Here is a 25,403-nt window from a genome sequence, read left to right as displayed (position 1 = left end):
AGACAAAACTATTTAGTGATTGACGTAGTAGAAGACTCTTTAGTTCTATTTGAAGTTTTCTTCGGTTTTCCTATTCGCTCTCTCTTTTGTTTTGATTGCTAGAATGATTGCTAGTATGAGTGCTTATGTGAATGCTATGCTTGTTATATAGATTTCATCGGAGAGTGACGAGTAGTCTATCAAGTTATTTTCTCGAGAAATTCTTCTTCGTCAACATCACAGGCAAGTCACTTTGATCATACTTTCACCTATGTTTTATGCATTGTAGTTCTACCATCCTATGCCCAATTGCATGCTGCCTAGGTACTTGGAAACTTTAGCATAAGTTGTAGTATCATGTGGTAGAAACACAACAACCCCGACACTTGGCCCCGGGACGACAATGTTATATATGCTATGCTCTAGTAGACGGGTTATCGGTTGAGTGTATTCCACTAGTGATGCGAGGTTGATATAATAATCAAGACCGGTTAAGACAAGATTTTCAAGACCTCGGACGCAATGCAACACTGGGTGAAGGACGGTTGACCGGCTCCCTGGAAAACCCAGTGGATGCCCGGGATGCTGGAGAGGCCATGTCATCCTGCGGAAAGCTTCACCCAGGCTCAAAGAGACGGACGGATATTTTCAAGACCCAAGGCTTACCTGCACAGCCACAAGTCATTATGGGCTCTGGCTTGGTTGGACAACGCGGCGACTCTGGACAGGCGGTGCTAGCAGATGTAGATGAACGGTAGGAATGGATGGGCACCGACAGGGATTCAGAGGGACCCGTTGAAAGACCATGTTTTGATCATCCAGTCTTCAAACACCTTGAAGTGCCAGGACATACTCGGAGGCGATCAAATCTTGTGGGGAACGTGTGCAAAACTCTGCAGAGTACTCAAACCTAATCGATTAGCCGTGTCCACGGTCATGGACAACTTGAGCCAAAGGAACTGAAGTTATCTGGATTTCTCAACACCATTAAATATATTTGATGTGGGAATTAATGACAACTCGGGTACGAGAACTGGTTGGCGGAACCACCTCGTTAACAACAAACCTTGTAGTAACATTTTGCTTTCAACCCCTCTTGTTGTAGGATAAAATTGGCTTTATGCAAAACTTAGCTCGACCGACCAAATATGCATGTAGAGATAGTTGATTATTATTTTACCCCTCTCTTATGTGGCTTGCCGGCATATTCAATATGCTGACCTACACGGCTGCAACGTCTTATGTTGCAGATATTTTCTTCGACGAGTAAGAGTACGATTCAGGGTTACGGTCTACACTCAACTTTGCCGTTGGTGTTTATTGGGACTCCACTCCCTTGACCGCTTCCGCTGAGTTATTTAAGGTATATATCAGTTTTACGCTATTTACATGTGATTGCACTTTGATATATACATTGATGTACTGTGTGTGCCAGCATACTGATCCAGGGATGGCACAGAAACACAGAGGCTTGACTCGTCTTGAGTCGGGTCGCTACACCCTTCTTTGACTTATCCATATTGAACTTATTCAATATCTTGTCAAGGTATGTACTTTGTGAAAGACCTATGAGGCGTCTTGATCTATCTCTATAGATCTTGATGCCTAATACATATGCAGCTTCTCCGAGGTCCTTCATTGAAAAACTTTTGTTCAAGTAGGCCTTTATGCTCTCCAATAACCCTATATCATTTCCCATCAACAATATGTCATCCACATATAGTACGAGAAACGTTACAGAGCTCCCACTCACTTTGTTGAAAATATTATGAGGGATCATCTTATTAAGCTACCGTCGTTCTAAGCAAAAAGATGAAAAACATGATAAACATCACATGCAATCATATAGTGACATGATATGGCCATTATCATCTTTTCTCCTTTGATCTCCATCTTCAGGGCATCACATGATCATCATCGTCACTGGCGTGACACCATGATCTCCATCATCATGACCTCCATCATTGCGTCTCCGTGAAGTTGTCACGCCAACTATTACTTCTACTACTATAGCTAACCGTTAGCAATGAAGTAAAGTAATAAACACATGGCGTTGCATCTCATACAATAAATTAAGACAACTCCTATGGCTCCTGCCGGTTGTCGTACTCATCGACATGCAAGTCGTGAATCCTATTACAAGAACATGATCAATCTCATACATCACACGTGTAACATCACATCCTTTGGCCATATCACATCACATAGCAAACCCTGCAAAAACAAGTTAGACGTCCTCTAATTGTTGTTGCAAGTTTTACGTGGCTGATTTGGGTTTCTAGTAAGAACGCCTTCTTACCTACGTGACAACCACAATGTTGATATGCCAAAGCTATTTACCCTTCATAAGGACCCTTTCCATCGAATCCAATCCGACTAGTGGGAGAGACAGACACCCGCTAGCCACCTTATGCACCATGTGCATGTCAGGCGGTGGAACCAGTCTCACGTAAGCGTACGTGTAAAATCGGTCCGGTCCACTTCATCCCACAATACCGCCGAAAAAGATAAGACTAGTAATGGCAAGCAATTGACAAAATCAGCGCCCACAACTTTTGTGTTCTACTTGTGCATAGAATCTACGCATAGAACGTGGCTCTGATAGCACTGTTGGGTAACGTAGTAAATTCAAAATTTTCCTACGCCATACAATGATCTATCTATGGAGAGACCAGCAACGAGCAAGAGGGAAGAGCATCTTCATACCTTTGAAGATCGCTAAGCGAAAGCGTTACTAGAACGCGGTTGATGGAGTCGTACTCGCAGCGATTCAGATCGCAGTGTGATTCCGATCTACATGCCGAATCACGGCACCTACGCGTTCAACACACGTGCAGCCTGGTGACGCCTCCAACACCTTGAACCAACAAGGAGGACGGAGAGGTTGAGGGAGAGCTCCGGCAGCACGACGACGTGGTGGCGTTGGAGCTACGTGGGGCTCCGACAGGGCTTCGCGAAGCACCACGGAGGACGAGGAAGAAGAGAGCTAGGGCTGCGCCGAGAGAGAGAGGTTTTTGCGTCTCAAAACAGCCCCAACTCATGGGTATATATAGGAGGAGAGGGAGGAGGGTGCGTCACCTCTAGGGTTCCCATCCTAGGGGTGGCGGCAGCCCCATCTGGCGCCAGGAGGTGGCGGCCAGGGCAGGGAGAGGAGGGTGGCGCACCAAGTGGGCCTCGGCCCCTCCTGTGCTAGGGCTGCCCCCCCCCCCCTTTCCTCTCTTTGCCACGCCTTGGGCTGGGTGGGAGGCGCACCAGCCCACCAATGAGCTGGTTCCCTCCCACACTTGGCCCATGTAGTCTCCCGGGGTTGGTGGTCCCTCCCGGTGGACCCCTGGAACCCTTCCGGTGGTCCCGGTACGTTACCGGTGATGCCCGAAACATTTCCGGTGTCCAAAATCTCACTTCCTATATATAAATCTTTACCTCCGGACCATTTCGGAGTTCCTCTAACGTCCGGGATCTCATTCGGGACTCCGAACAACTTTCGGTAACCATGTACACTATTTCCCTATAACTTGGCGTCATCGAACCTTAAGTTTGTAGACCCTACGGGTTCGGGAGACGTGCATACATGACCGAGACATCTCTCCGGCCAATAACCAATAGCGGGGTCTGGATATCCATGTTGGCTCCCACACGTCCCACGATGATCTCATCGTATGAACCACGATGTCAAGTATTCAATCAATCCCGTATGCAATTCTCTTTGTCTATCGGTATGATACTTGCCCGAGATTCGATCCTCGGTATCCCTATACCTTGTTCAATCTCGTTACCGGCAAGTCTCTTTACTCGTTCCTTAGCACATCATCCCGTGACTAACTCCTTAGTCACATTGAGCTCATTATGATGATGTTCTACCGAGTGGGCCCAGAGATACCTCTCCGTCACACGGAGTGACAAATCCCTGTCTCGATTCGTACCAACTCAACAGACACTTTCGGAGATACCCGTAGTGCATCTTTATAGTCACCCAGTTACGTTGTGATGTTTGATACACCCAAAGCACTTCTACGGTATCCGGGAGTTGCACAATCTCATGGTCTAAGGAAATGATACTTGATATTAGAAAAGCTTTAGCAGACGAACAACACGATCTAGTGCTATGCTTAGGATTGGATCTTGTCCATCACATCATTCTCCTAATGATGTGATCCCGTTATCAACGACATCCAATGTCCATGATCAGAAAACCATGATCATCTATTGATCAACGAGCTAGCCAACTAGAGGCTTAATAGGGACATATTGTGATCTATATATTCACACATGTATTACTATTTACGGTTAATACAATTATAGCATGAACAATAGACAATTATCATGAACAAGGTAATATAATTATAACTACTTTATTATTGCCTCTAGGGCATATTTCCAACATGATCGAGGGATTAGAGTTAGCTACAGATCTCCATGGGTTAGCCATCTTTTGTTTGTTGATGATAGTCTAATCTTTATCAGTGCAAATGAAGATAGTGCGATTCGCCTTAATACAATTCTTCAAATTTATGGGGCTGCTTCGGGGCAATGTGTTAATCGAGACAAAAGTGTTGTATTTTTCAGTCCAAACACACCCAATGCTTTGAAAATATCCTTAAAGGGATCCTGGATATACAAGTGGATGCGTTCAATGAGAGATACTTGGGTCTTCCACTTCGGTGGGGCAGATCACTGGTGGCACTTTTGAATACATCAGGAAGAAGTCTAGAGGAAAGATCCAAGGGTTGTCTGAGAAGCTCCTTGCTTGTGCTGGAAGAGAAACACTGTTGAAATCTGTAGTGCAAGCGATCTCGACCTATCCGATGGGTACTTTCTTATTCACCAAGAAGGTATGTAGGAGTTTGACTTCTCCCATGGCAAAATATTTTTGGAGTAGCTCTCTTGATAAGAAATCAATGCACTGGTTATCCTGGCAAGACCTTGTGAAACCAAAATGCAAGAGTGGCCTGGGCTTCAGAGATTTGCATCACTTTAACCTTGCACTCCTTGAGAAACACGGGTGGCGTTTTATGACAAAACCAGATTCCTTATGTGCAAGAGTGCTGAAAGGTAGGTACTTCCGTGACATAGATTTCATGCAAGCAACATGTCCACGATCAGCCTCGGCTACTTGACGGGCAATTTTTGCAGGAAGGGAGGCACTTGTGTTGGTCTCATAAAAAGTATTGGTAATGGAAATTTCATCTTAGTATGGGATGACAAATGGATACGAGGAACTATCTCCATGCATCCGATGGTGAAACCAGCCAACACCAATGTGAACAGAGTTGTGGATTTGATAGATCCAAATATTGGGAGATGGAAGGAACAACTGGTTTATGACACGTTCACTGCAACTGAAGCTCAGGGATCCTTAATATCCCTCTAAGCATGAACGGTGGTGAGGACTCCCTGGCTTGGGTGTTTGAGCGCTCAGGTATCTACACTGTTAAATCGGCGTACCGTATTCTTATGACTCAAAAAGAGAGTGTAGCTCTCGAGGAAGGAACGACTATCGAAACTTCAAATGATGAAAAACAGATGTGGAATGTCGTGTGGAAGCTCAAAGTCGTTCCCAAAGTGTGTGTCTTCTGGTGGAGGGTTCTTCGTGGAATTCTCCCAGACGAGACCATGCTAAAGAGGCGACACATAGCTGATGTTGATAGATGCAAAATCTGTCATGCAACGGGGGAAGATCCGAAACACGCTTTGATACACTGCTCGCATGCAGCTAGTTTTTGGAACGCAGCACGGGCATGGTTTCAAATTAACCTCCCACGACTACACCCTCCCACTTGGGCTAGGGATATCTTATGTGATCAACATATCACGGATAAAAATCGAGCCATCATTATTACTATCATGTGGAACATTTGGCATTCTCGGAACCGTGTGAAGCATGATGGAGATGCTCTAGACCCGGTGACTACAACAAGGAGGACCAGAGAAGTGATGGCTACCAGGGCATGGCTGGCAACCTCCGGAGCAAGGTGTCATCAAGATCTCTACAGATGGTGCATTGAACTTTGCAAATGGCCGAGGAGGAGGTGGGGTGTGGCTCGCTCGGACATTTCTCTACTTACAGCATGGTGCAAACCTCATCCTGGTATTTCGGATCCTTTCATTATTAAGGCTATTTGTGTCCATGAAGGCGTTAAGTTCGCCAAGCTGAGAGGTTTTACACATGTGATAATGGAAACTGATTGTCTTGAGGTAGTTACACTCTGAAACACTCGCCACAATACCCGTTCGATTGTGGCTCCTATCTTAGATGAAATTGAAGAGCTAGCTAGGGATTTTATCCTGTTTGATATTCAGCATGTATTTAGGACATCAAACATTCCAGCTCATCTCTGTGCTAAGCGTGCTTGCACTTTGAATGTGACTGAGTGTTGACTCGATGAAACTCTAAGCTTCCTAGTGACCAGTCTGCTGGCTGATTGTCCTAGGAGTGTTTTTTGTTAATAAAGCTCTTTGAATTGCGAGCAAAAAAAAAAGAATACCATAAATATTTTCTCTGAGACGACGAATTACGGGATCTGCTAAGATGCTCTTAACCGCTCTCCGTGCTCTTCTTTGACGTTACTCTGATAACTACCGCATTTCTATAACCCAAAGTCTGTAATCAAATCAACTGGTACCTGTCAAGCCGTGACCTACTGTAGTACAGTATTTCAATTGCCACTTTAATGCCTATTTTTTTCCTTTTAATTTTAATGGTGGACATATACATCTCGGTATTATCATATACTAGTATCATGCATGATACTACATCCGTAATGCACAGTATCATATATTAGTATCATAAGATAGTTTATTTATTATCATTTATGACACATAGTAATATAAAATTTAATATGATACAGTATCATGATATGATACGCAACCCCTCTTTCTTCATTTAACTGTATGTCAGCTCATTAAAATTGTCTAGTTGACATGTATGATACTACTTCCGTTTCTAAATATAAGTCTTTTTAAAGGTTTCACTAGAAGACTAAATACAGATATATATAATCATATTTTAGAGTATAGATTTATTTATTTTGTTCCGTATGTAGTTCCTCTGTAATTTTTTTAAAAGGATTTATATTTAATAATAAAAGAAATATTATTTATGATACTGCCTCCGTCACAGTTTAGAAGGCACAGTTAAACTTGCGTGCGTTTTCAAAATAGACAAGGTTTAAGGCGCGAAAACAATTACTCCTATTAATTAATACTAGTACTACTCATGCATGTACCCTCCCAATTTGCTGCTCACCCATTAGTACTAGTATTTTTTCAGTTAATTAGATGCATTAGCATTTACACCTGCTACTCTCATAACCAATCAATGATTACCTTGGTTCCAGAGATTTTTCAAGCGTGCTTTCCAAACCGTGACGGAGGGGTAGTTCTATTACGATCAGCCTTTACGGTGTTTGGTGGGGGATAGAGACTAGACTGGATGCCATATGCCTATGCCTTTGAAAGAATCAAAGTCAACTTTGAGTTTTAATTAACAAAACAAAGAGGCAAGTGTCTGAAGTTCAGAAAACAAAATGAAGTACGTGGTTATATTTCGGATCAATAGCATCTCCCAAGTCCTGTCCTTGGCATCCAAGTCCTCACTGACCAGGGACCTTCACTGCCGTCAACCAGTCAACCAGGTTTGCAAATTCTGCCATAATTTCTAGCAGATCTATGAACATCTTATGGCTCTTCTCTGATGAACTAGTTCGCATCCGACTGCAGTTTTCTCTAGTATTCTGATTCTGTCGGTTGGGAGTTTAGCTATTCTTACCGGAAGTTTTCTGGATCTGCTGGCCGGTTCGTGGTTAGATGACCATTCTACTCAGTCTGCTCATCATTTTTCTTGGATTTGCCTAGACGGAGATTCATGCCCTGGTGTTTTATCCATGTGCGCCAAGAAATATTGAAGCTTTTCTTTTCGGTTCAGCGAGCATCCGCCTACTTACTTCTTCAGCCTGCACACGAGTTGACTTGATCTGACGAAGATTCTGGAGGTCTAATTCGGGATTAAAAAAAACTACTCTTGTCCTTAGGTTGCCATCATTCATTCAGTACTTTGCAGAATGCATATCCCTTTGAACGCCTTAAATGTTGATCCCACAGTCTTCTCTATGTATTAGTACTTCTAAGGGGGAGATCTGTGCATTTTTAAAGTTCTTTTAGGTTGATTTTATGGGGTTGAACACAAGAGGAAAACAGGCGGTTGGCCGTAGGTTGTTTTTATTCAAACTTATTTTTACCTTTCAACTATTTTCTGACCACTTAAAACGCCTTTTATGTTTATTATGCATTTCATATGCGTACTAGCAACGGTATAATAAGGTTGCTATTATTTGCACTTCAGGATATCGAGGCATATGATTGCAAATGGATCGCCATTCAACTCCTACACAAAGCGACCTGGAGCGCATGCTACTTGATGTAGAGGCGGAACCGAGGGCCCTGCCATTATCCCTCCTCGAAGATATCACTGATCAATTTTCTGATGAGAGTGAAATTGGCAGAGGTGGATTCGCAGTGGTCTATAAGGTATGATAACTCTCAACATTCATAGTTTAAACCACAGTTGATCTCAAGATTTTAGTTGATACCAGGCAAATTATTGCAAATGTAGGGAATGCTTGAGAACGGGGTGGCCGTTGCTGTGAAGAAGCTATTCAAACCATATATTTATGAGAAAGAATTCGATCGAGAGGTTGAGTGTCTGATAACGGCGAAGCACAAAAATGTGATTCGATTTATTGGATATTGTGCTGACTCACAAAGGAGAGCAGAAAACTACAATGGAAAATTTGTCATGGCAGATGTACAACACAGATTGCTCTGCTTTGAGTATCTACCTCATGGAACTCTTGATAAATATATCAGTGGTAGGATCATATGGCCCTTAAAGTTTTATTTGCACATTTATTTCTTCATTTAAGACTATTCGGTTCAAGTATCCCATCGGCACATGACTTGCTGTGTAGTATACTATCAGCCATTCAACGATTTAAGGTTTTCATGTATGTCAAACGATACTAAAGCCCCTTCCTCTTCTCATGTACATAGATGAGTCTTGTGGACTTGAATGGGGAGAGCGTTACAATATAATTAGTGGTATTTGCAAGGGATTACACCACCTCCATCAAAATCGAATTCTTCACTTGGATCTTAAACCTTCAAACATTTTGTTGGATAATAATATGTTACCGAAAATTACTGACTTTGGTCTAGCAAGACGCTTTGATGAAATGCAGAGCCGGGCTATTACTGCAAATATGAGTGGAACGTTGTAAGTTTGCTAAGACCCATAGGAATTTAAGCTTTACTTTTCCTATTATACAAGCATTGCATTACCTTGCTCATTTTAACTAATCATACTTATATTTATTTATGCAGTGGATATTTGGCACCAGAATTCTGTAATGGTGAAATCACATACCGGTTTGATCTCTATAGTCTCGGTGTAATAATCATGGAGATGCTCACCGGAAAAAGAGGGAGCCACGAAGTTGATAATGTAAGAACAATTCAGGTCCTCTTCCGGAAAAATAGTTTGACTTTAGAACTAATGCATTACTTTTCACATTGTAGTTTTTCGTTCTTTTTAGAAGCAACATAATATCACTCTTTCAATTTTAGTAATAAATGCACCATGGACCACATATTTTGACTGAAAGACTTAAAGAACCTACAAAATTATAAATATATGAAAACTAGGATTTGAACCTCTATTGGATAGTGGGTATCCACAATCTACTAGACTTCACCAAGAGGTGTTTGCATCCTACATTTGGAAGAGAAAGACATGTTGAAGTAAATATCTGAGTTACCATGTTGCATCAATATTTAGCACTTCAAAATCACACAAACTAACAGCCAGATTGAAATCAAGATTTTATCTGTAAAACTACGTGCAAGTGGTGTATTTTTAAGAGCATGGTTTAACATGTGATTTGTAAAAAATAAATTGTGCATGGACGATTCAACCTTCTTCTTTTCACGTTGCCGAATATATTTCCTCAACACATCAAATACGGCTAGTGAAAATTAGATGAACAAGAATAAAACAACTTTTGTTCCTGGTTTCTTGACCATCACGGTAACACCGAGATTGACAAGTGGAGCAAAATTAGCATCTTACAGAGATGCCGCTGGCCAGTAGTATTAAAAATATTGAAAATGGAAATAACGGGCATCAAACTGCCTGTAGTGGAATGAGAAATAATTTTCAGAAAGATACCTTCTGTACATATTCCTTTTGGTGAATGATAGAAATGCAAATTTACATGGCCCTGTGTCTGATAACAAAAAGAAGGTCCAGTTTTATTTTTTGGGAGAGTACTTGTACAATGTACATGATCATCCGTGTTCAAGCTATCTCAAACCTTTATTTGGAGGCATATTTATTTCTTTATTGAATTAATACCTAGTTTCTTCCGATATGTGAGAAGAAACTAGGGGCGCACACAAATAAAGTTAATGATAAATTTTCTTGTTAGTTTGAGTTTGCGATCTTAATTGAAGTGATTTGGTAATAAGCTTGTAAACATTGTGCATGGGGCTAATTACAGTACTACGTACTTGAATTTCATATACGAAAAGATGGTACTTCTTTTGATGACTCACAAATTCAATTTATAGGTAGTTCAAAAATGGAGTGAGAGGTTAGAGAAATCACAGAGCGACATACAGTTGGAACAAGTCCGAGTATGTGCTGAGATAGGAATAGAGTGTAGCGACTCCGACCCGGTGAATAGACCTAGTACAGAGCACATAATCAACAGACTCGCCGAAACAGAAAGTGCGGGGGGTTATACCGAAACTGACGTAATTACAGCAGAGCAGGTAAGGTCACTCCTGGACCATCCATGGTATCCTCTACAAAACTTAAATCTTGAGAACTTGTGTATGTCTCATGTCTCCATTTGCACTTTTGAACCTTCGATCCGGCAGATGAGGTGAAGTGACCATGATTGATTATTTTAACAGGCAGAAAATGCTTTGAGTGAACTGCATCACGATATGCCTAAGGATTCAGGAGAGACGAGCTCTGAAGTAAGTTTCCGTCAAAACGTCATGTATAAGTATTTGTTATCCACCGTTTGCTAACATCTGGTAAAATGTTTTCAATAAATATTTTATGAGGCAAAAAAAAAAAAAGATTGGTCAGAAGAAATAGCATTGTTAGGTCAGTCATTATTGCTATTCATAATATAGCAAATTTACAGGTTTCAGACCAATACATTTAGTTGAAAATATTGAGGTTAGAAACTTCAAAATTATTACGTGCACAAAGTTATACGTATGTTTTCCATGATATTATAACTTTGTTGGTACATATACTGTAAGAGAAATTAGAGGTCCAAATTATATTTTAAAGAGTGTGTTTAATGTAACCTCACTTTATTTGTGTTCCAGTGGAGTAATATAATTTTCAAGAAAATAAGATTATACCGTAAAGGGTTTTCTCCTATGTCGTAGATGTGGTACAATTAATTTTGCCAGAACCTGGTTTATATTGCTAACTTGAGTCATGTGCTGTAGTCCTTCACAATGCATTTTGAGTCATCTTGTATCGTTTTGACTGAACAGAATTTCTTTTTCTTGCTGACAGAATTTCTCATTTCCCTGTTCATCAAACTTATTCTTGGATCAAATGCAGCCAGGTATTCATACTGCATATCCAGTTCCAGCCAAACTTTTTAAAAAGTAAGACAGTACTTTATCTGACACTGTGAAAGGTCAAGTGTCGATGGTGGTTCAGTGCCTGACTGGCTGGCATTGAGCAAAAGGGTCATAATTTGTTAAAGTCTTGGAATAGTGCCATCTTTTATGGAACTTCCAACATATGGTCAATTTTTTCAATTCTTCCACATTCATGATTCCATCAAACATATTCCTATCAATTATCTCATGGTAATGTGTAAACGGCTTGAAGAGTTAGTGTTAAAATTTCAAACGTGCTAAATAGTTAGGATGTCTTTGATAGATAGATAGATAGGATATAAAGTGGCCATGGGTGAATATTCCTGATTATTATGTCTGAATGAGCTAACTTGTATGAAATTTGTGCTTCTACCAATTAATATGTTTTTTGTCTTTGTTTTCCAGCACAAATTTCCGAGGTGCTACTCCCTGCTTTGACAAAGATTGATTCCATTTTAGGTGATGAAGCCGCCATGGTTATCATAGCTGACCTCTCTAAAAGGGCTACCAATCTCAAGAAACTGCCAGGGCAGCTCGAGGAAATAGGGAACCAACTGCCAGTGATAGCCATTGTTATAAGACAAATGGGCACAGTGCACCTCACTGATGGAATTGCCAAGAGTTGGATTGGGGAGGTCCGCAAATTGGCTCATCGTGTTGAGGATGTAATGGATAAATGCTCATACCATGTTGCTGAGATCAAAGGAGGAGGGTTGCTGAAGAAATTTAGCATGAAAAGAACTCGTTATGTAAAAAAATTCACTGAAATTATGGATGAGATGGTTGAGGTAGAAATGGAGATCCAGAGAGTTATACAGATGAAAGATCAGCTTCAAAGTGAGTTGTCAACCAATGATCATGTACAGGACATTTTGAATCTGAGCTACCATGAGCTATCAGGAGACCTCAGAATCTGCTTGATGTATTGCACTCTGTTCCCTAGAGACTACCCCATGTCACGTGAAAGCCTTGTGCGGCTGTGGGTCGCAGAAGGGTTTGCACCGAGTAAAGAAGAGAACACACCAGAGGTAGTGGCTGAGGGAATTCTCATTGAATTGATCCACCGCAAGATGCTTGAAGTCGTGGAGAATGATGAGCTTGGTAGGGTCAACACCTGTAAGATGCATGATACTGTGCGTGAACTGGCTAGTTCAGTTGCTAAAGAAGAGGCATTTGCTTCAGCAGATGACTACTACACTATGATACAGATGGGTAAGGATGTTCGTCGTCTGTCATCACGTGGATGGAAAAATGACACTGCACTGGAAGTTAAACTTCCACATCTTCGAACACTACTGTTCCTTGGAGCAATTTCACCCTCTCCTGGCATGTTATCTTCTATTTTGTCTGAATCCAACTACCTTGCTATTCTTGAACTGCAAGACTCTGAAGTCACTGAAGTGCCAACATCGATAGGGTCTCTGTTAAATCTACGTTACATCGGGTTACGACGCACTAAGGTCAAGTCACTTCCAGACTCTATTGAAAATCTGTCTAACCTCCACACTTTGGACATCAAGCAAACCAAAATAGAGAGGCTACCCCGAGGGGTTGTCAAGATCAAGAAGCTGCGGCACCTTTTAGCCGATAGATATGCTGATGAGAAGCAGGCGGAGTTTCGGTACTTTATTGGAGTGCAAGCACCTAAAGATCTGTCCAACTTGGAAGAACTGCAAACTCTCGAGACTGTGGAGTCCAACAGTGACTTGGCTGAGCAGCTGAAGAAACTGATGCAACTGAGAAGTGTGTGGATTGATAACATTAGTGCTTCTGACTGTGCAAATCTGTTTGCTACCCTGTCAACATTGCCACTTCTTTCGAGCTTGCTTCTTTCTGCGAGGGATGAGAATGAGGCACTTTGCTTCAAGGATCTCCAGCCAAGCTCTACACATCTACACAGGTTAATTATCAGAGGACAATGGGCCAAGGGGACACTAAATTGCCCTATCTTCCTCAGGTATGGGGAAAACCTCAAGTATCTAGCTCTAAGCTGGTGTCACCTTGGAGAAGATCCACTGGGGATGCTGGCACCGCACATGCCGAACCTCACATATCTGAGACTAAACAACATGCACAGTCCAAAAACTTTGGTTCTTTCTGCAGACTCCTATCCCAACCTGAAGACGCTTGTCTTAAAGCACATGCATGATGTCAGTGAGCTAAAAATCGTTGATGGCGCTCTTCCCTGCATTGATGGTTTGTACATTGTGTCGCTGTCGAAGCTCGATAAAGTCCCTCAAGGCATTGAGTCCCTTTGCTCCCTTAAGAAGCTCTGGTTGCTGAGATTGCACGAAGATTTCAGAACTCAATGGGACACTAAAGGAATGAATCAGAAGATACAACATGTTCCAGAGGTTCGTGTTTAGATGTGGCAAGTTGGTTCCTTTTGCAGTGTCATTCTTGTATGCTGCATCCAGTGCAACTGCAGCAGTACTTTTAATCATTCCAATAAGTTTGCAGAATCCTGGCAGCATTTGGTCGGTACTTCTATGCCGTAACAAATTTATTCCTCAAAGATTGGTTGGTGTCCGTTGCCTTCCACCGGCCTCTGTACCGTATGTGTTTTTTGTTGACCGTGCTCTGTACCGTTTGTTATTTTAAGTTACATGCCTTGGCAGTAATGGTATGCATTGTTAGTATCGAACATCTCCTATGATTAATCCTTTCAAACATTTCATTTTATATCTTGATATCTCAAAATCCATGCCACTATATCACCCCGTGATCTGATTCGCGGAGAGTTGTCTTCATACATGGGTACACTGTCTTTTGATCCCCAAATTTCAGATCAATAATATTATCTATCTTGTTTTGCATTTTATTTTATTTTCAGTTGCACTTTTGTGCGTTTGACAGGTATTTAGGTCTGCCAATTCCAAGTTTCCAACGGGGCAAAACTAGTAGCATCACCTTGGTTCACCTGACATGCTGTGTGATACACTAGGAAAAAGGAACGCAAATTACATACTCCCTAATAATGATCTAAAAGGTCTTATATTTCTTTACTGAGGGAGTTGTCAAACACACATCTGATAACGCATGACTTCGTGACATAACAGAGATCTTGTTAGTTCAAACCGTACAGATATATTCTGTTCGGTTGCAAATTATCTTCTCTTATCTCTTTATTCTTCTTCCTCAAGTTGTAATCTCAACTACCTGTATGCGCTATCAGGAACTTTCGCCCCTGCCTATAAACATGGACCACGTCCCCTGTCCACATCATCTAGCTATCAAAGTTTTTATTAAATTGTGATCCAAATTCTATCTATTGAACTAGACGTAGTACAAACGGTGTGGGCCTTTGCGTTGGTACCGACGCGTACGAGTACAACTCGTTTACTTGTCCTCCAAGGACTCTCATGTATTGCCCCTCATATATACTCCATGTAGTCGCACCTAAAGACGGCCTGTCGTCTCGTGCTTGTAATACTCCACCCTCATGGTGATTGCGCCTTCGTGCGTCCGTGGTTTTCTCCCGCAAGGGTTTCCACGTAAAAATCCGTGTCTCTCGTGTCTCGTTGATCTCGTTTTATCTAACAAGTGGTATACAGAGCTGAGGTTCTACAGATACGAGATTTGAGACGAGAGTTAGGGTTGCGTCTGCCGCCGGACGCGACCCAGCGATCCGAAGCCAGATCGATTAGGAAGCCGAGTCCGACAGAATCTTTCCGCTGCGCGCTGCCGCAGATATCTGCTGTCCCAAGGCTCCAGAGCAAGTCAATCAATTTTCGCCGCCGCCGTGGCTTGTTTCGCTTGCAGTCCGAGGCAGTCGCTATTTCCGCTGCAACAACAGATTTGACAGCGCCACTTCCTCCACGTGAAGATCGAAGAGCACTAAGCTTTGGCGACTAAGTAGGCAGCTGCACAACTGGAGCAAACACAAGGTAGGTGACATAAAGCGGCAGTCGCACCTGGTTAGTGAGATGAATCTGCAGCTCGATGCTGCCCAGGATCACAGGACCCTTTCTGCGGCGGAAAGTGTCCTGCGCTCGAAGATGAAAGAGAGAGCGTTGGGACTGGCGGTGCTGCTTAAAGTTAAGCTTCGTCAGAGGAGTAGGGTGCTTTGGCTAAAAGTTGGCGATGCAAACACTCGTTTTTTTCAAAGGAAAGCAAATGTCAGGCACAACCGCAGCACGATTCATGTGTTACACGGCCCGGATGGGGTGGTTTCTAATAATGAGGAGATGACCGAGCTGGCCCGAAATCATTTCTTCAACATCTTCGGCCAGACTTCCAGGACTACGGCCTCATTAGATTGGGACGAGTTGGATGTGAATTGGGTCGACCTGTATGACATTGATGGGGAATTCACCTTGGAGGAAATTCGACAAACCATTAATGACTTGCCTTCGGACAAGGCGCCGGGGCCGGATGGTTTCTCGGGTGGTTTCTATAAGCGTTGCTGGGATACTATCAAGTTAGATGTGCTCGCAACTTTTAATCAACTACATCGGCTGGATAGCAGAGGAATGGCCCAAGTCAACAGAGCGTTCATTGTGCTGATCCCCAAGAAGCACGGGGCTGAGAGCTTATCGGATTTTCGCCCTATCTCCCTGGTGCATAGCATCATAATTTTTTTTTCACTAAGCTTCTTGCCAGGCGCTTGACGCCAAAGCTAGCCGCGCTGATTGACCATTGCCATAGTGCTTTTATTCAGACACGAAGCATCCAGGAGAACTATGTTTATGTGCAAAACACAGCCAAATATCTGCATAAGTCTAAGAAACCGTTCATCCTTCTAAAGCTTGATATTGCGAAGGCATTTGACTCCGTCTCTTGGGAGTATATTCTGGACATGCTTCGGGCGAGAGGATTTAGTCAACGTTGGCGCAACTGGATCGCGATGCTTCTGAGCTCCTTTTCTTCTAGGGTGCTCATCAATGGTCAACAATCGGATAGTGTGATGCATAGGAAGGGTCTTAGGCAAGGGGATCCAATCTCCCCTTTCCTCTTCATTCTTGCGATGGACCCTCTTCAGCGAATGATGAGTCTGGCAACAGATGAGAGCGTCCTCACGAGGCTCCCTGTCTCGGGCCTTCACATGAACGCCGCCAAGAGTGCGGCCTTGCCAATTCGATGTGCTAATCTTAGGCTTTCGCATATTCTTGCCCCGATTGGCATCCCGGTAATGCAGTTTCCAACGACATACCTTGGTATGCCTCTCTCACTAAGAGGCCTGACTAAGGTCGATCTGTAACCCCTGGTCCTCAAGTTTGGAAACCGTTTATTGGGTTGGAAAGGCGGAATGATGGCAAAAAGCGGAAGACTAGTGCTACTAAAATGTAATCTTGCCGCCCGTGCAGTATATCTAATGACGGTGCACCGCATCCCGTCTGGGGTTCTCAAGCAAATAACAAAACTCTGTTGTGACTGGCTGTGGAATGGAGATAGTTCATGTAATGGAGGACAATGCAGGGTGGCCTGGAGCACTGTATGTCGACCAAAGAACCTGGGCGGGCTTGGTGTACTCGACTTTGCCAAATTTGCTATTGCCTTGAGGCTTCGGTGGCTATGGCTGGCTTGGAAAGATGCGCAAAGGCCATGGGCTCAAGGCAAGCTGCCATGTAGCACCGAGGAGAATGACCTTTTCTCCATGGAAACTTCCATTTCCTTGGGTGATGGCGCTAGAGCCAACTTCTAGAACGACTCATGGTTGCAGGGGAAGTGCCCAAAGGTGCTAGCGCCATCGCTGTACAAGATATCAATGAACAAACGTCGTTCGGTTAAGGACGCGCTCGCAAACACGACATGGCTGGCGGACCTGCAAAGGGGCCTTACTAAGCACATGATCGACGAACTTGCTAAGATGGCAGCGCTTTTGGATGAGGTTGAGCTGCACCATGACCAGCCTGATGAGATTGTATGGCGCTTCTCCAAGGATGGGACCTACTCTGCTAAGTCTGCATACATGTTGCAATTTGAGGGGGCGATCTTTTTTGATGGTTATCATCTAGTCTGGGCACGTGGGCCACTGCCAAATGCAGATTTTTCGTCTGGACTGCTCTCCTGGGAAAAGTGCTTACTGCTGATGTCCTTCTACGGCGCAGATGGGTTAATAACTACTTCTGTCCACTTTTGTATACGGAACCTTGAGACCACCTTCCACCTTCTCGTGGACTGCTCTTGGTCTAGACATATTTGGGGCCATTGCGACAAGGACTAGTTTGCCTTCTCTTGATTTGGCAACATGGAATTATGACTCGGATCTTAGCAGCTGGATGAGCAACACATGTAGTTTAGCTACCGCGGATAGAAGGAAGGCTACTCTTACAGTACTGCATCTGGTCCTATGGGAAATTTGGCGGGAGAGGAACCGGCGTCTCTTCAACAATCTAGAAAAACCAAGGGATGTTTTCCTTACCAAAGTTAATGATGAAATTCAACACTGGAATATGGCAGGAGTAGGCATCCCATTTGATCCTGGCTGAGCGGGGAGAGCTTTGCACTTGTCTGTGATTTTTCTATTTTCTCTCCTTTTTTCTGCTCCTTTTTACGCCCTTTTTGGCTGATTGCTCTTTGCTTATCTTGTTGACCCATGCAGGCCTGTCTTCGACTATTCCTGTATGTGTTCCTGTATGTGTTTCTCCTCTGATCGATTAATTCGGTAATCCATTACCGACATTCGGAAAAAGCCACTTCACGTATTGAGGCCGCCACTGTTCCGCTGCTACTACAGGAGATCAGGTATTGATTGCTGTATACAGCTCATGTCCCAGAGGCAAAGGCAAAATCCAAGGCAAGTAGCACTACTCACGTGGTGGTCAAGGTTGATCAATAGATCAGTTTTTTCTACTTCGCTCCAACTTCAATTACTACAGCCAGCCAAGAGCTACCAGGTGCTATTTATTCTATTTCGTTTCATCCGCATATTAATTTTGTCAAGAATTTTCTACCGGCTTGCACTACTTTGTGTACATAGATTTATCGACTCATGGCATCCATGAAGTATGATCTTCCGCTGTTAGATCATGACATACGGTTTACCCTATGGCAAGTCAAGATGCGGGCGTTGTTGGCGCAGGTCGACTATGATGATGCACTGGATAGTTTTGGGAAGAATAGAATTGAGGATTGGACTGTTGGGGAGAAAAGAAGGGATCATAAGGCTTTGTCACAAATTCAACTCCATTTGCATAATAATATTTTGCAGGAAGTTTTGAGCGAGAAAACTGCCGCCGCTCTATGGTTAAAGCTGGAAGGGATATGCATGACAAAAGATCTCACCAGCAAGATGCATTTGAAGCAAAAAATATTCATGCACATGTTACCCGAGGGAGGTAATGTTTTGAATCATATTTCAGAATTTAAAGAGATCATATCTGATCTAGCTGCAATGGAGGTTAAGTATGACAAGGAAGATACTGCTTTAATGTTACTTTGTTCGCTACCAAGTTCTTATACCAATTTTCGAGGCACCTTATTATACAGTCGTGACACTCTCACGCTTAATGAAGTTTGTGAAGCTTTGAACTCGAAGGAGAAGATGAAATTAATGGTGCCTCATGATGGTTCAAGTTCATCCCAAGCCGAGGGATTATCTGTTCGTGGCAGGACAAAGGAGAAGAACTCACATAATGGAAACCGTGGCAAAAGTAAGAACGGCTAGAGGGGCCGGTCGCAATCCAGAGACAAGAAGCAGTCTTGCAGGTATTGCAAGAGAGACGGGCATGACATCTCAGAATGTTTCAAGTTGCAGAACAAGGAAAAGAGGAACGACACATATAAACCGAAAGGTAACAAACAAGGTGAAAATTCTGCTAATGTTGCTCGTGATGAAAGTTCCGATGATGCTCTTGTTGTTATTGCTGGATGTGCTGAGACCAATGATGAGTGGGTACTTGACACTGCGTGTACTTTTCATATGTTCCCGCATAGAGATTGGTTTACTACTTTTGATTCTACTACTGCTGCTGGTTCCGTTTTGGGTTTTGATAATTCACCATGTAAGATTGAAGGCATAGGTTGAAAGGATCGATATGGTTGACTAGAGGGGGGGGGGTGAATAGGCAATGACCACTTTTTAATTAATCTTAGCAAGTTAGGGTAAACAACATATGGGTTCACAATACTAGCAACAATGGGGTGAACCATAATGAAGCTAACAACAAGAGCTACTAAGACAAGTAAGAGATAGACAACAACATAAGCATACACAAAGTAAAGGTTAGAGATAACCACAAGTGGAACCAATGAAGACGAGGATGTGTTACCGAAGTTCCTTCCCTTTGACAGGAAGTACGTCTCCGTTGGAGCGGTGTGGAGGCACAATGCTCCCCAATAAGCCACTAAGGCCACCGTATTCTCCTCACGCCCTCACACGATGCCAGGTACCGTGATTCCACTATAGGTGCCCTTGAAGGCGGCGACCGAACCTTTACAAACAAGGTTGGGGCAAACTCCACACAAAGCTTGGAGGCTCCCAACAAGACCACGAAGCTTCACCACAATTGAATGTGGCTTCGAGGTGACCTCAACCGTCTAGGATGCTCAAACACCCAAGAGTAACAAGATCCGCAAGGGATTGGTGGGGGAATCAACTTTTCTCTTGGTGGAAGTGTAGATCTAGGCCTTCTCAACCAATCCCTAAGGAATCAACAAGTTTGATTGGCTAGAGAGAGAGATCGGGCACTTTTGAGCTTAGGGAGCAACAATGGAGCTTGGGAGGGTAAGAGATAAGGTTCCACAGCTAGAAGAACCCCTTATATAGTGGGGGGAAAATCCAACCGTTTTCCCACTCACAGCCCGTGCCTAGCGGTACTACCGCTGGATGCAGCGGTACTACCGCTGGCACTCCAGCGGTACTACCGCTGGCTGTAGCGGTACTACCGCTGGACCCATGGTAGTGCATAAGCAATATCGGGCCAACCACCGCCAAGAAAGTCTTCGCAAAATGGTCCGTCAAAGTACAAGCGCTAGACAGGCGGTACTAAGCTCCTGGAGCGGTACTACCGCTGACCAGGGGCGGTACTACCGCCAGCTAGCGGTACTACCGCTGGCGGCAGCGGTACTACCGCTAGCACTCCAGCGGTACTACCGCTAGGGCTAGCGGTACTACCGCTAGGGCTAGCGGTACTACCGCTAGGCACAACGGTACTAACGCCGAGGGACCTTTTGCTTAGATGAGATAAGAACAGAGGCGGGAGCCACTCCAAAGTTGCAGGTAAGGGGAAGGAAGATAATGTGAGTGCGTGCAAAATTGATTCCACCCAAACCTTTCCACTACGGGTCCCCTCTTAATAGTACGGCGTTCCTGTGACTCAAAGAAAGAGAATCGTAGAGAACACCGTGCTTCTGTTCCATGGAAAGAGGGGGCGAGTCATCTTGTGCCGTTGACATGTGTTATCTGAAATCTTAACACACACCGTTAGTCCTTTGCGGTACTGTCATCAATCACCAAAATTACTTAGGCATAAACTATGCCCTAACAATCTCCCCCTTTTTGGTGGATTGATGACAATACCGGATTTGGAGAGTGAATAATATGTGAACAAAAAGGTAGAGATATATAAAAATAAGGAGCATATGAGTCACAACATATGATGGAAATAAATCTCACACTAGTTCAAGTCTCACATCACACAAAGCAAAGATAGCAAATAGAAGCAAACCAAGTTCAAAGCAAACACGAAAGATAAGCAAAGCTAAGCAAAGTTCAACTCTCAAATCCAGCTCCTAGACTCTCTCCCCCTTTGGCACAAGACACCAAAAAGGGGCACACCTAAAGACACAGGTGGTCACTCCTCATCCTCATCATCCCCAGACCTGTCCATGGCATCCGGATCGTCCTGCTCCTCCTCATTGTCCTCCTCCTCCTCTGCATCAGACCACTGATAACCTTGAGCCTGCATCCAAGCAGACTCTGGAGTGATGTCGTACTTTGAGCCGCTGGAGATCTCAACATCAAGTGTCCTCAGGACATGCTTGTGCCTCTGACGGTTCTCCTTCTGGGCCACATGAGTCTGATACCGTCCCTTAGCCTGCATACAGAAGAGAGTCTTCATTTTATCCTGCAGTTTCACTGCCCAAGATGGCATAGCAGAAGAGCGGGACTGAGAAGCGGTGCCTCTGTCAGCAGCAGTCTCTGTGTCAGTGTCCATGTGCTGAGATGAAGTTGATGGGTTGGCCCATTTTTCCTTGATGCGGAGCTTGATAGGATCATGCACAAAGTAATCAGCCTGAAGGTGGAACTCCTCAAGCGGATAGGTGTCGTGCCACTTCTGGCGAATATAGGCAAACAAGTAGGGCCCGTAGATGGTAACCTTGCACATCATGATGCAGTTCCAGAGCTCAGTGAACATCACGTCAGAAATATCGAGAGGGGCAGACTCCTTAGTAATAGCCTCCTCACAAAGCAGAAGCATCTCAGCCAGAGAACCGTGCACCTCGTCGAAGTTACCAATGCGAGGAAAGAGGGTGTTGCGGAAGATCCGATGCATGATATCCAGATGCTTGGGGAGCACACCTTTCTTCACATAAAGTTGCTGCAGCCTGTCCTTGGCAGGGGCCCTATCAGTGGAAGCTGCAGCATGAGGACGCGACCCAATCGGAGTGTCAGCTCCCTGAAAGTCGACCTTGAGAAATGCCATGAATTCACGCCAGGAACCTGTCATCTTCTGAGTACCAGTCATCCAAACCAGGGTGCGCTCGTCATCAGGCGAGAAGTGAACCGTGACATAGAATTGGGCGACAACATCTGGATCAAAGTCTTTCTTGAAGGGAGATGATCTCCTTAATGCCAAGCTTGTCAATCAAAGAGAGAGCATCACCAAAGTAATCCAGGTTCCGCTGAAGGTGAGCCAAGTCAATCCACTGAACTGGAACAAAACTCTTCTTGAAATGCTTGATGATGTCGCGATAGATCCTGCAGTGATCCGTTGACCAAACATGCTCGACATCCTTGATCACAGCCTTCTCTTGGAGATAGTGATTTTTGGTGCGGAACCGCAGAAAGTCCTTAGGGGGCATAGTGCGAACGTTGACCCCCCTTGTCCTTGTGAGCGGCCTTCTTGAAAGACTTCTTTTTGGGTTGCAGACCGGAGGTGGCGGAGCCCTCTGGAGCCTCTGGATTGCGATAATGTTTCGACTGGGTGTCCCGTGGGGGGTTCGAGCGGCGAGCACCACCTGTGGCACACAAGACACACACCGAAAAAGAGCGACAGAAGGAGTCAAGGCAATGAACAAAAAGAGGCATAAAAGTAAACTAACATTGCCAAGCAAATGAAAAAGAAGAAAAAGGAATATCCTCCTGGCGGTAGTACTGCTACCCCTGGCGGTAGTACCGCCGGGGGTTGACTTTCAGATCTGAATATGAAAAAGGACCCATAGAAACGGCTAGATTGGATTTACGAGGGCCATGGGTACTGTGTATAATCACTAAAAACACCACCACAGCTCTAAACACATGAGGATCACAAGAATCATCTAAATAAATACATGCCTAGTCAAGAGGATTCAAGTTTTAGATCTAATCCAAAATAGAAGAAGTGCTTGATCTAAAACATGAAGAATCTAGGGCATGGCAATATAAAGGCAATGAATCATAGGACCTACACTCCCCTCAAATATCTCCTTCATGCCATCCAAGAACAAAGCACAATACCATAGACATGGATCCAAATCACCAATGCTACTAACCCTAGAACAAAAAAACATCAACCAAGAGAATAGAGGGAGGAGATTTACCGGAGTCCATGGCACTTGGTGGAGGAAGGAGAAGTGGAGCAAACCCTCCAACTCAACGGAGAGAAGGGGCTCCACGGATAGAGATCAAAATAGGGGGAGTTCGGGGTTGGGGAGGGAGGAGCCACGAGGAAGAAGAAAGAGGCAGGAAAAACGGGCTCCCCCTCCTTTATATAGCCCAAGGGGTACGGGCCAGCGGTAGTACCGCTATGGTCCTGGTGGTAGTACCGCTACCTAGTGGTAGTACCGCTGGCTGCAGCTGTAGTACCGCTGGGGTCCTGGCGGTAGTACCGCTCCCCCTGGTGGTAGTACCGCTCCCCCTTGAGACAGCCCTAAAAGTCCTAGTTAGGTCGTGGAAGATTGGGGTCCTGGCGGTAGTACCGCTATCCCTAGCGGTAGTACCGCTACCCCTGGCGGTAGTACCGCTGCAAATGTCACAACGAGACATAGGAGATGATAAATACGTGGGCAAATGACAAGTTAGTGAAAATAAGAAGATGGCACCAACAAGATATACTGACTTGTCATTTTGTATCCTTTCTTCCATATGAGAGAAAGGTGGGGGCGGTGGCCAAGGCCACCTATGTTTGAGACAAGGTATGACACCGTGAAGAATTATCCTTGGGTTCATGACCAACGCTCATCTTTGAAGCACAAGTGCCATTTGGTAATGGCTAAAGTGAAAGACTAGATCAATTTATGCATAATGGGGGGAGGAAGAGTTCATTGAGAGAACAACACTCCCCCTATGTCCATGCCTACATCTAGAACAAGATAGAATGCATAGTAAGGTGCAACGTGCCTAGCTTCAATCCACATTACTTGAATCAATGATATTTAGCTCATGCCTTAACTCCCGGAACCTTGCTTCATCTAGAGGCTTAGTGAAAATATCTGCAAGTTGCTCTTCAGTGTGGATGAAGTGAACCTCAATATCACCTAGCTTGATATGTTCACGAATGAAGTGATGGCGAATATCAATATGCTTGGTCTTGCTATGTTGCACTGGGTTGAGGGAAATCTTGATAGCACTTTGATTGTCACATAGAAGAGGCACTTTGTCACAAGTGACACCGTAATCCTTTAAAGTTTGCCTCATCTATAGCAATTGTGCACAACAACTTGCAGCTGCCACATACTCAGCTTCGGTGGATGATAGTGAGACACAATTCTGCTTCTTTGAAGACCAACTTACCAGTGAGCGACCAAGGAATTGGCATCCTCCAGAAGTTGACTTCCTCTCCACACAATCTCCTGCCCAATCTGAGTCAGAATAGCCTACTAGGTTGAAGTTTGCTCCTTTGGGATACCATAGGCCAAAGTTTGGGGTATGAGCCAAATACCGAAAGATTCGCTTAACAACCATATAATGACTTTCTTTTGGTGCGGATTGAAACCGTGCACATATCCCTACACTCAACATAATATCTGGTCTAGATGCACAAAGGTAAAGGAGGGATCCAATCATGGAGCGATATACCTTTTGATCCACTGCTTTACCATTGGGATCACTGTCAAGCTTGCATCTTGTTGGCATGGGGAACTTGACCGGCTTGACATCTTCAAGCTCGAACCGTTTGAGCATGTCTTGAGTGTACTTGGCTTGTTTGATGAAGGTACCTTCTAGGCCTTGTTTAATCTCGAAGCCGAGGAAGAACTTCAACTCTCCCATCATGGACATCTCAAATTTCTCGGTCATTAGTGCAGCAAATTCTTCATTGAAGGAAATGTTAGGAGAACCAAAGATAATATCATCAACATATAGTTCGCATATGAACAAATCCCCTTTAACCCTCTTAGTAAAAAGAGTGGGATCTATCTTCCCAATTTCAAACCCACGATCTTGTAACAACTCAGTAAGATACTCATACCACGCACGTGGGGCTTGTTTAAGGCCATAGAGTGCCTTATTAAGTTTGTACACATGATTGGGGAGCTTGGGATGTTTGAATCCCGGGGGTTGTTTGACATAGACCAACTCATTTAAAGGACCATTAAGAAAAGCACTTTTCACATCCATTTGCTGTAATTTGAAATTATGATGAGAAGCAAAT

General features: G+C 43.9%; 1 protein-coding gene across 4 annotated transcripts; it reads left to right on the top strand.

The window, feature by feature from the left end:
- Positions 1–7,431: 7,431 nt before the first annotated feature.
- LOC123447857 (disease resistance protein RPM1-like) lies at positions 7,432–14,349 on the top strand. 4 transcript variants are annotated; one of them, XM_045124558.1, is made up of 9 exons: positions 7,432–7,613; positions 8,321–8,505; positions 8,591–8,846; positions 9,028–9,250; positions 9,358–9,478; positions 10,603–10,806; positions 10,951–11,016; positions 11,576–11,627; positions 12,127–14,349. In XM_045124558.1, the coding sequence occupies exons 2-9, from the start codon at positions 8,344–8,346 to the stop codon at positions 14,031–14,033; spliced, it is 2,991 nt and encodes a 996-aa protein (XP_044980493.1). In that variant the 5' UTR covers positions 7,432–7,613; positions 8,321–8,343; the 3' UTR covers positions 14,034–14,349. The 4 variants fall into 4 exon arrangements, with proteins under 4 accessions (XP_044980493.1, XP_044980491.1, XP_044980494.1 ...); XM_045124556.1 differs by having other exon boundaries at positions 12,073–14,349; XM_045124557.1 differs by lacking the exon at positions 7,432–7,613 and adding an exon at positions 7,709–7,970 and having other exon boundaries at positions 12,073–14,349.
- The last annotated feature ends 11,054 nt before the right edge of the window (positions 14,350–25,403 follow it).

This window comes from Hordeum vulgare, chromosome 4H (genome assembly GCF_904849725.1).
Source record: "Hordeum vulgare subsp. vulgare chromosome 4H, MorexV3_pseudomolecules_assembly, whole genome shotgun sequence".
In the NCBI taxonomy this organism is placed as follows: Eukaryota; Viridiplantae; Streptophyta; class Magnoliopsida; order Poales; family Poaceae; genus Hordeum; species Hordeum vulgare.
The sequence above is the reverse complement of the archived record's forward strand: the minus strand, read 5'-3'. Positions and strand labels throughout refer to the sequence as shown.

Coding starts and splice junctions, on each gene's coding strand:
- LOC123447857 (XM_045124556.1), top strand. CDS start 8,344: ATGGATCGCCATTCAACTCCTACACAAAGCGACCTGGAGCGCATGCTA. Junction 8,847..9,027: donor TCTTGATAAATATATCAGTG/GTAGGATCATAT, acceptor TCATGTACATAG/ATGAGTCTTGTGGACTTGAA. Junction 10,807..10,950: donor ACGTAATTACAGCAGAGCAG/GTAAGGTCACTC, acceptor TTATTTTAACAG/GCAGAAAATGCTTTGAGTGA.